The sequence below is a fragment of the Salmo trutta genome, chromosome 9, assembly GCF_901001165.1.
Source record: "Salmo trutta chromosome 9, fSalTru1.1, whole genome shotgun sequence".
NCBI lineage: Eukaryota > Metazoa > Chordata > Actinopteri > Salmoniformes > Salmonidae > Salmo > Salmo trutta.
The window spans coordinates 39458410-39470705 of record NC_042965.1 but is presented as its reverse complement, the minus strand read 5'-3'; the positions used below and the strand labels follow the sequence as shown (position 1 = coordinate 39470705).

General features: G+C 40.5%; 1 protein-coding gene across 1 annotated transcript in view; it reads left to right on the top strand.

Moving 5' to 3' along the window:
- Positions 1–469, top strand: part of LOC115199666 (metal transporter CNNM4) — a 65954-nt gene extending 65485 nt beyond the window's left edge. The window contains exons 5-6 of the mRNA XM_029761972.1: positions 144–216; positions 278–469. Coding sequence (XP_029617832.1) covers positions 144–216; positions 278–447 — 243 coding nt within the window. The 3' untranslated portion in view covers positions 448–469. The remainder of the gene's footprint in view (positions 1–143; positions 217–277) is intronic.
- Positions 470–12296: the final 11827 nt, after the last annotated feature.

Sequence of the window (12296 nt, the reverse complement as noted above, 5' to 3'; positions counted from 1 at the left end):
TCTCTATCTCTCTCTCTCTCTCTCTCTCTCTCTCTCTCTCTCCTCTCTCTCTCCTCTCTCTCTCTCTCTCTCTCTCTCTCTCTATTTCTCTCTCTATTTCTCTCTCTCCCCTCTTTCTCTTCTCCCTCTTTCCTCTCTAACAGATCACACGTGCCCAGTACCAGAACGGTCTGATGGCGTCTCGTCTGGATTCCTCCCCCCAGTCACCTGATTGCGGCCACCCCCGTCTGGAGGGTACCCCCGCCCCCCGTGGGCACCGCCACACTCGGCTTCCTAGCTGACGACACCCCCACTCCGGAGAAAAGCCCCCTCCTGGCTGACGAGACCACCTCTCTCCTCAACGAGCAGTACGGCCCCCTCCTGGCTGACGAGACCACCTCTCTCCTCAACGAGCAGAACTCTCTGCCTCACAACCACCACCACAACCAATCAGAGAGCAGCATATGACACACGCACACACACACAAAAACACACTGACATTATGCCAAACTGTCTGGAGGAACGACTCTCTCATTTTAAAAGTCAACCCTGTGGCTGGTAGTGTGTACAGTGTCGGCTATCCCCCCCTGTACCTCCTCTTCTTCCAGCATGGTCAGCTATCCCCCCTGTACCTCCTCTTCTTCCAGCATGGTCAGCTATCCCCCCCTGTACCTCCTCTTCTTCCAGCATGGTCAGCTATCCCCCCTGTACCTCCTCTTCTTCCAGCATGGTCAGCTATCCCCCCTGTACCTCCTCTTCTTCCAGCATGGTCAGCTATCCCCCCTGTACCTCCTACATGGTCAGCTATCCCCCTGTACCTCCTCTTCTTCCAGCATGGTCAGCTATCCCCCCCTGTACCTCCTCTTCTTCCAGCATGGTCAGCTATCCCCCCTGTACCTCCTCTTCCAGCATGGTCAGCTATCCCCCCTGTACCTCCTCTTCTTCCAGCATGGTCAGCTATCCCCCCTGTACCTCCTCTTCTTCCAGCATGGTCAGCTATCCCCCCTGTACCTCCTCTTCCAGCATGGTCAGCTATCCCCCCTGTACCTCCTCTTCTTCCAGCATGGTCAGCTATCCCCCCTGTACCTCCTCTTCTTCCAGCATGGTCAGCTATCCCCCCTGTACCTCCTCTTCTTCCAGCATGGTCAGCTATCCCCCCTGTACCTCCTCTTCTTCCAGCATGGTCAGCTATCCCCCCTGTACCTCCTCTTCTTCCAGCATGGTCAGCTATCCCCCCTGTACCCCCTCTTCCAGCATGGCACAATGTCATTATTGGTCTGTCTGACTGCAATGTCTGTGTGTTTCTACAAAGTGTGTTCTGTCTGTCTGCAACGTGTGTGTGTGCGTGTGTGTGTGCGTGTGTGCGTACTGTAACAGAGTTAGGGACAGAGATCAAAGAAGACTACAGAGATGTCAGAAGCTGTGCTGTTGGAGAGAAGGAGGCCATGTGGAGGAAGAGGCAGAGCTATGAGAGAGCAAAGTAGAGCGAGATGGAGCATAGAGATAATGTGACTTGGTAGTGGTGTTGGGCTCAACAGGACTGGACTGAGAGAGGTCCCCTATGACCATTTGTTTTCTAGACTGACTAAACAAGTGATTTTTTTTTTATATGGATTAACAGTTGTTTTTCTTCTCACTTTTCTATAAAAAGTCCATCGGTGTTTCAGATATAGACAGGTCGTAGCTAGGTACAGATGCCTACAGGGAGAGGTGTGTGTGTGTCCTCCGCCTTGCTGTTTCCTGGTCTGCTCTGTCTCCACTGTAAAGCCACACCACTCAGGGAGACTGAAACAGACAGAAGCACCAACAACAACAGCATGTGTAGTAACCCCCAACCATTAACTAACAGCAACAATACAGCTAAAGACAAAGACCAATCAGAACAAAGCATGTCAAAGAGGAAACTAATATATGTTATAAATATGTAATACTATATTGAAAAAGAAAATGCTATTTATTAATTCCATTTATGCTGAGAGAGGGGAATAAGTGTCTGTCGGTTTGTATTTGTGGATATTCATGTCAAGGTGTATAGTAGATTAGTGGTCTTTATGAGTTTCCTCAGACCTCTATGGGGAAGGCATAAATAAAAGACAGCTAGTCTTTTAATTAGAGGCTTCTCCTTTTCCCCAAAGATGCCAATGGATTCATCAGTGATGGACCTCCAGTGTGTGTTGTAAGACAATCAATATGATGATGATGAATGTGGCTGATGTGTAGGGTACGTTACTATAAAGGGGACAGAGAGCCCTTTCCTGCTTTCAGATGGACTGGGGTCAGAGGCCCTGGGTCTAAGATTTTGGGGTGGAAAAACTTTTAAGGTTTGTTTCTGTCTGTGTGACCAAGTGGCAATCACATTCGGAACAGTAACCTAATTAGACAAAAAGGCCTCCTGTCCTGACAAATATACCTATATATATATATAAAATAATTGACTATTTATTTTGCATAAAATTCAAGTTGTATATTTTTGAGATTTCTTTTTGGTTCGTTTTTTTTTTTTTTGTAAATTTTGTCTGTGTTTTATAATCTAGCGTTTTCATTGAGAATATTGTCATGATCACGATGAGATTCCTTTTAAATGTAGCAGTTGAACGCGGTGGTTGACAGCCAGTCCAGTGCACAGTGAATCCATTCTATGCTTTAGTCTCTACACCCATCTCATCAGTCCTAAATCATATATTATATTTCCCAGACCTGTCTTGCACATTTTGTCCATGTATCGATCTATTGAATAACACTGTGACATTATCATTTTACCAAGTCTATAGTAGTTGTCCAACTTAACAGCATTTGTTTTACCAAATAATCAATTCATTTCCTCTCAATTTTATATTAAATGTTTTACACACAAAGAAAAGCACAGTAGCACTGCAGATTCCACAACAAGGACACAGTCACCAAAGGGATATATTCTCTGTCTAAAATAATATCTTTGTGCTGGACTGGTATGGGCCAACCCTCACCTCCTTTAAAACAAGTGTTCACATTGATCATGGAACCAGAGCTGGACTGGAACTCTCCTGAAGGGGAATGATCAAGTAACTTTTTTCTACAACTTTATTTTTCATTTTTAATAGTTGGGATGTGGTGTAGTTATGAAGGATGGGGATGAATTCTGTAAAAAAATTTAAAAAAAAAAAAATCCCTGTTTTTTTAAAATAATAAATTGGAATGATTCAGGGTTAATATGTTATGTTGAACTGTATGACTTGTTCAGAGCTAATGTGACTCTGAGTGGTCGTGACAGACACAGGAAATATTAAAAATAACTTCAAATATATGTTTCCCTGTGACATCAATGCATGATTTAAGATTACGTCCCAATTATTCTTTAATTCTTTTGCACACTCATCGTGGATGTAAAAGCATAGGATTGATGTAAACATTGGCAAAAGGGAGTTTCCACCATTGCTAAATCCATGCAAGAGACTCCACACTTGTGGAGAATTGGGACATGTCGTATGTGACAATAGGACATAATTAAGTAGAAGCATAGGATTTGGTCTGACGTGACCTGCAGCTCATTTGATCATTTTGATTCTATTCCAAAAGTTATATTTCTGCTGAGTAAATGACATTGACATTGAAAGCTGACGTTGTAAGCTGGTGTTTTCAACTGAGTTTAAATATGGGGCCTGTCAGTCATGATTACAGATTTACATTGTAATGTATATGGTGTATTGATTGGAAAAGCCAAAATGGTCACTGGTGAATAACTTCCACTCATCGAGTGGTAGGCTTTCCGATGAAATGTTCTTGAAGAAAAGCCTAAGAATAGATGGGTTAGTCATTTTATAACGATCCACTTCAACCAACAAATTGTGAGGAAGGCATGATGGACTAGAATGTATGATGGAATGAAATTCTTCACATGGTGCAGTCCAATGTGGATGTTCTTCACACTGCCTTCAACACATTTAGCTAATCTTGGGTCGGTTTCTTGGACACAGATTAAGCCTTGTCCTGGATTAAAAAGCATATTTCACTGAGCCTATTTATACCAGGACTAGGCTTAATATGTGTCCGGGAGACTGAATCCCTTCTGTCTTGACCCCCCCCCCCCCCCTTCAGACTTAGTGGTAGTACCTGTCTACTGTAGCAATGTGACCACTGACCAGGTGAACCCCTCATACAGGACAGTAGCTCTGCAGGAACAGGGTTGGAGTAGAAACCTACAGGACAGTAGCTCTCCAGGAACAGGGTTGGAGTAGGAACCTACAGGACAGTAGCTCTCCAGGAACAGGGTTGGAGTAGAAACCTACAGGACAGTAGCTCTCCAGGAACAGGGTTGGAGTGGAAACCTACAGGACAGTAGCTCTCCAGGAACAGGGTTGGAGTGGAAACCTACAGGACAGTAGCTCTCCAGGAACAGGGTTGGAGTAGAAACCTACAGGACAGTAGCTCTGCAGGAACAGGGTTGGAGTAGAAACCTACAGGACAGTAGCTCTGCAGGAACAGGGTTGGAGTAGAAACCTACAGGACAGTAGCTCTCCAGGAACAGGGTTGGAGTGAGAACCTACAGGACAGTAGCTCTCCAGGAACAGGGTTGGAGTGAGAACCTACAGGACAGTAGCTCTCCAGGAACAGGGTTGGAGTGAGAACCTACAGGACAGTAGCTCTCCAGGAACAGGGTTGGAGTGATAACCTACAGGACAGTAGCTCTCCAGGAACAGGGTTGGAGTAGAAACCTACAGGACAGTAGCTCTGCAGGAACAGGGTTGGAGTAGGAACCTACAGGACAGTAGCTCTCCAGGAACAGGGTTGGAGTAGAAACCTACAGGACAGTAGCTCTGCAGGAACAGGGTTGGAGTAGAAACCTACAGGACAGTAGCTCTGCAGGAACAGGGTTGGAGTGGAAACCTACAGGACAGTAGCTCTCCAGGAACAGGGTTGGAGTGGAAACCTACAGGACAGTAGCTCTCCAGGAACAGGGTTGGAGTGAGAACCTACAGGACAGTAGCTCTCAGAGTGATACTGTCATCAGAGTGATACTGTCATCTGAGTAATGGTCATGAGTTGTGGTCATGGTCACATTATTCCCCTGCAGGGTTCTAACTTTCTAGGAACTCTGTGAAATTACTGAGTAACTTTGCATGCAATATAATCTGTGGCGTGTTCATTATGCTGATTCTGTTGCAAAACGTTTTTTATATGGAAGCTAATGGAACAAAACTGTGAGGGAACTACCTGAATTTGTCCAATAGAAACTCTTGTTTGGACTAATGATTTCACCCCTATAGTGGCCCTTACTTCATTTCTAATGACTTGTCAATATCACCTGAGATAACAGGATACAACAGAACTCTTAGGGTTGAGTCCTAACTACAATGTAAGAAGATTTCAGTTATGCATTAAAATCAATGGGCCGGTTTATCAGACAGAGATTTAGGGCTCTGTTCAATCTGTAAAGCTGAAGAGTTACAGATTCCACGATAGAAATGTAAAGGTCATTTTAAATTGAGCCAACATACAGTGCATTCGTAAAGTATTGATTGATTAAATTGTATTTTTTCCTCATCAATCTACACACAATACCCCCCCATAATGAAATCAGACCCTTTACTCAGTACTTTGTTGAAGCACCTTTGTCAGCGATTACAGGCTTGAGTCTTCTTGGGTATGACGCTACGAGCTTGGACACCTGTATTTGGGGAGTTTCTCCCATTCTAAAAGTGATAAAATATTTTTTCCTCATCAATCTACACACAGTACCCCATAATGACAAAGCTAAAACAGGTTTTTAGGAATTTTTACAAACGTATGAGAAATCAAAAAACAAAAATATCACGTTTACATAAGTATTCAGACTCTTTACTCAGTACTCTGTTGAAGCATCTTTGGCAGCGATTACAGCCTCGAGTCTACTTGGGGTATGACACTACAAGCTTGGCACACCTGTATTTTGGGAGTTCCTCCCATTCTCTGCAGATCCTCTCAAGCTCTGTCAGGTTGGATGGGGAGCGTCGCTGCACAGCTATTTTCAGGTTTCTCCAGAGATGTTTGATCTGGTTCAAGTCCAGACTCTAGCTGGGCCACTCAAAGACATTCAAAGACTTGTCCCGAAGCAACTCCTGCATTGTCTTGCCTGTGAGCTTAGGGTCGTTGTCCTGTTGGAAGGTGAACCTTCGCCCTAGTCTGAGGTCCTGAGAACTCTAGAGCAGGTTTTCATCAAGGATCTCTCTGTACTTTGCTCCATTTTAGCTTTCCCTTGATCCTGACTAGTCTCCCAGTCCCTGCTGCTGAAAAACATCCCCACAGCATGATGCTGCCACCACCATGCTTCACCGTAGGGATGGTACCAGGTTTCATCCAGATGTGAAACTTGGCATTCAGTTCAATCTTGGTTTTCTCATGGTCTGAGAGTCTTTAGGTGCCTTTTGGCAAACTCCAAGTGAGCTGTCATATGCCTTTTACTGAAGAGTGGTTTCTGTCTGGCCACTCTACCATAAAGGCCCGATTGGTGGAGTGCTGCAGAGATGGTTGTCCTTCTCGAAGGTTTTCCCATCTCCACAAAGGAACTCTGGAGCTTTGTCAGAGTGACCATCGGGTACTTGTTCATCTTCCTGACCAAGGTCCTTCTCCCTGATTGGTCAGTTCGGTCGGACGGCCAGCTCTTGGAAGTCTTGGTGGTTCCAAACTTCTTCCATTTAAGAATGATGGAGGCCACTGTCTTCTTGGGGACCTTCAATGGTGCAGACATTTTTTTGTACCCTTCCCCAGATCTGTGCCTCGACACAATCCTGTCTCGGAGCTCTACGGACAATTCCTTTGACCTCATGGCTTGGTTTTTGTTCTGACATGCACTGTCAACTGTGGGACCTTATATAGACAGGTGTGTGCCTTTCCAAATCATGTCCAATCAATTGAATTTACCACAGGTGGACTCCAATCAAGTCGTAGAAACATCTCAAGGATGATCAATGGAAACAAAATGCACCTGAGCTCAATTTTGATTCTCGTAGCAAAGTGTCTGAATACTTATTTCTGCTTTTTTATTTTAATTACATTTGCAAACATTTTGAAAAAACATGTTTTTGCTTTGTCATTATAGGGTATTGTGTGTAGATTGAGGGGGAAAAAATATTTGATCAATTTTAGAATAAGGCTGTAATGTAATGAAAAAAGTAAAGGAGTCTGAACACTTTCCGAATGCCCTGTACATGAATTTAAAGTCCAAAACTGTATGTAGCATCTAAGGATTCTAGTTTTAAGTTAGCATTCACCCCTTAGAAAGAAGGGTTTGTCCTCTGTAGTAGAACTAGTTATTGTTCTGGGTAGAACCCTTCCACCTACAGAACCCTTTTAGAGTGTAGCCAGCCAGGACTCTCATCCGTCGTGGACTTTAAATCAAACAGTAATAGTCAGTCACACTCAAGAAGACTTTTACCTTCACACTCTCCATCAGAAAATGCACTGTTCTTTTCATTCCAGGTCTTTCCAGATCCTCCCGTCTCCCTTCAGAAAGCAGATCAACCGTGGATTGTTTTACTTTTCTATCTATCTGGGTTTGTAGAGATTGCTATGGCATGTGTCCTAAATGGTACCCTGTTCCCTATATAGTGAGCTACTTTTGACAAGTGCCCTATGGGAATGGGGTGCCATTGGGGACACAACACGTGTCCTCAAGACTCTTGTTAATGTCCCTGTTGACTTGTGTCCAGTCCAGTCCACCCCCAACCTGACCCCACCCCAAAGTGTACATGGTTTGGGTTCAGTATGCGCATTGAGTCTCTGGTTGCTTATTTTTGCACCTCAGAACACTGTCAGTAATCGCGGTAAAACAATCGTTATCATTATTGTCTTTATTTTTGGGAGCAGAGAGCCGATGGGGTGACTTGTTTATGAATTGGCTGAAACATGTAGCCTGGTCCCCGATCTGTTTGTGCTTTCATGTCAACTTCTTGTCCTGTTTGATATGACAAGGAATTGACCTGTTAGCACAAATAAATCTGGGGCCAGGCTATAAAACATGCATAAGTCCTCTGTTTTCTCTGGTATGCTTTAATGTAAATAATAATGTGTACTGTCTTAACGTTTTTTTGAAGATGAAGAATGTTCTTAATAAACCTGAGATTTTTCTCTCTCTACTTTTTCTTTGGTCCTGATTTCTTCTCAAAATGACTACGAACGAAAGTGTGTATTCTTTACTTTTAAAGTTACGTAGCGTAAAATCAACGTCAATTTCTGGTTGATATTTAATTTACTTGTAACATTTGCTTTTTCGGTCCCGCTTTCTGTTCAGTTGTCTCATCAAAAGCCTTTACTTCTCATTTTAGCATGTTTTAATTATACACTGTGAACCCCATAATGTTTGAATTATACACTGTGAATATGAACCCCATAATGTTTGAATTATACACTGTGAATATGAACCCCATAATGTTTGAATTATACACTGTGAATATGAACCGCATAATGTTTGAATTATACACTGTGAATATGAACCCCATAATGTTTGAATTATACACTGTGAATATGAACCCCATAATATTTTAATTATACACTGTGAATTTGAACCCCATAATGTTTGAATTATACACTGTGAATATGAACCCCACAATGTTGGAATTATACACTGTGAATATGAACCTCCTAATTTTTGAATTATACACTGTGAATATGAACCCCATAATGTTTGAATTATACACTGTGAATATGAACCCCACAATGTTTGAATTATACACTGTGAATATGAACCTCCTAATATTTGAATTATACACTCTGAATATGAACCCCATAATGTTTGAATTATACACTGTGAATATGAACCTCCTAATGTTTGAATTATACACTGTGAATATGAACCCCATAATGTTTGAATTATACACTATGAATATGAACCCCATAATGTTTGAATTATACACTGTGAATATGAACCTCCTAATATTTGAATTATACACTGTGAATATGAACCCCATAATGTTTGAATTATACACTGTGAATATGAACCCCCTAATGTTTGAATTTTACACTGTGAATATGAACCCCCTAATGTTTGAATTATACACTGTGAATATGAACCCCCTAATGTTTGAATTATACACTGTGAATATGAACCCCATAATGTTTGAATTATACACTGTGAATATGAACCCCATAATGTTTGAATTATACACTGTGAATATGAACCCCCTAATGTTTGAATTATACACTATGAATATGAACCCCATAATGTTTGAATTATACACTGTGAATATGAACCTCCTAATGTTTGAATTATACACTGTGAATATGAACCCCATAATGTTTGAATTATACACTGTGAATATGAACCCCATTATGTTTTAATTATACACTGTGAATATGAACCCCACAATGTTTGAATTATACACTGTGAATATGAACCCCATAATGTTTGAATTATACACTGTGAATATGAACCCCATAATGTTTGAATTATACACTGTGAATATGAACCCCACAATGTTTGAATTATACACTGTGAATATGAACCCCATAATGTTTGAATTGTACACTGTGAATATGAACCCCATAATGTTTGAATTATACACTATGAATATGAACCCCATAATGTTTGAATTATACACTGTGAATATGAACCTCCTAATTTTTGAATTATACACTGTGAATATGAACCCCATAATGTTTGAATTATACACTGTGAATATGAACCTCCTAATGTTTGAATTATACACTGTGAATATGAACCCCATAATGTTTGAATTATACACTATGAATATGAACCCCATAATGTTTGAATTATACACTGTGAATATGAACCTCCTAATATTTGAATTATACACTGTGAATATGAACCCCATAATGTTTGAATTATACACTGTGAATATGAACCCCCTAATGTTTGAATTATACACTGTGAATATGAACCCCCTAATGTTTGAATTATACACTGTGAATATGAACCCCCTAATGTTTGAATTATACACTGTGAATATGAACCCCATAATGTTTGAATTATACACTGTGAATATGAACCCCCTAATGTTTGAATTATACACTATGAATATGAACCCCATAATGTTTGAATTATACACTGTGAATTTGAACCTCCTAATATTTGAATTATACACTGTGAATATGAACCCCATAATGTTTGAATTATACACTGTGAATATGAACCTCCTAATGTTTGAATTATACACTGTGAATATGAACCCCATAATGTTTGAATTATACACTGTGAATATGAACCCCCTAATGTTTGAATTATACACTGTGAATATGAACCCCCTAATGTTTGAATTATACACTGTGAATATGAACCCCCTAATGTTTGAATTATACACTGTGAATATGAACCCCATAATGTTTGAATTATACACTGTGAATATGAACCCCCTAATGTTTGAATTATACACTATGAATATGAACCCCATAATGTTTGAATTATACACTGTGAATTTGAACCTCCTAATGTTTGAATTATACACTGTGAATATGAACCCCATAATGTTTGAATTATACACTATGAATATGAACCCCATAATGTTTGAATTATACACTGTGAATATGAACCTCCTAATGTTTGAATTATACACTGTGAATATGAACCCCATAATGTTTGAATTATACACTGTGAATATGAACCCCCTAATGTTTGAATTATACACTGTGAATATGAACCCCATAATGTTTTAATTATACACTGTGAATATGAACCCCATAATGTTTGAATTATACACTGTGAATATGAACCTGCTTGACCAATTGATGAGGAATGATGTCATGAGTTGTATCATACCTGGTATGTGACATGGGCTAAAGCCATTCAGATTTAAAAATGCTATTATACTTACGAACACACTATGCAGACACATCGATGACTGACTGCCACAACTTCTTCAAACATGAATGAGGTGTCATTGTCTGACAATCAATGGTCTATTTTTTTGTATTATTATTTTTTCTGTGGTCAGAAATGGCATGGCCTGTAAACCAATACCATGTGTGTAAATCAGGAAGTGAAATTCAAAGATTAAGAGCGGAAGGGCGGTCAAATATCATCTTGAGAAATACTTGACATGTTTCCAAAGATGTTGCTTCACTGGGAATTCTGTTGCTGGTTCGGTTCTGGGAGATCCATAACAACAAAGACCCAGTCTGAATCCAAAATGGCACCCTATTCCCTATATAGTGTTCTACTTTTAAAGGAGGTGGGGAAATAATGGATTAAGTTCATTGTGACTTCACAATATGACGAGCCGAGATAAAGGAACTATTTCACATCTGAAAGTCCATGAAATGTAAGCAGGCTTGACATCATAGGATATTTTGATTGACGATATTAAGAAATTATAGAATAGAACCAAAACTTCTATCATTTCACCTGAGGAAACAACATGCTCGCTCTCCATTTAGCTCTATGACCTCGGACGTCTTCAGAAATGTTGAAGTTTAATTTCCGAGGCCTTTAGGAAGAAAGGTCATGATTCAGTAGATGCAGTGGTGTAGTGCAACTTGTTTTGTTTTTTTATGGTGTCAATTTCTCAAAGTTTGTACCGACAGATGTAGCCTATTGAATATTGTAGAGTAGGCCGATTGCATAAAATACATCCTCCAATTGCAATGTCTTCCTATGCCCGCATATATTGTCAGAAGGAAATTTTATATTTTTGAATACCCTCAAAAACACCAAAATAGGCATACCTAATTTCAAAATAGGCCATCACTGTCAATCATGAATGATATCAGAAAGTGAAATTCAAAGATGTTAAGAGCAAAAGCAGGGTAGAGTGTGTCATATATCATCTTGAGAAATCCTTGACGTGTTCCCACACGTTGCTTCACTGGGAATTCCGTTGCTGATCCAGTTCTGTAAGATCCATAACAACGAAGACCCAGGCTGCGTCCGAAATGGCACCCTATTCCCTATATAGTGCACAAATGTTTTATTTGACCAGGGTTCATATTCCCCTATAGGCCCAGGTCAAAAGTAGTGTGTTATACAGGGAATAGGATTGGCTTTTCAGACACACCCCAGATAGTTATACATTAGGATGGTTCTGGGATGTAGTAAACGTTCTAATCCCATATGTTTCACACAGTTTACAGGGCTGATTAGGTTTGATGTTACACCACTTTTTTCATTGAGAGAACAGTAGTTATTCTTTCCAGGTGAAACTTTTTATTGAGGCAAACACAATGTAATACTAATACTCGTTTTGTGGTATATTATTGAAATATACTGACCGGATATTAAACATAGCTCCATAGGGAGCCTACATATTGTAGACATTGGGGAGATTCCCCTGAACAGGTCCTAACAACTTCTGACACCTTCTTGGCAAGGGTAAAGGCTGATATGTTAGTAGGTAGTTGGTCACAGTCCAAGA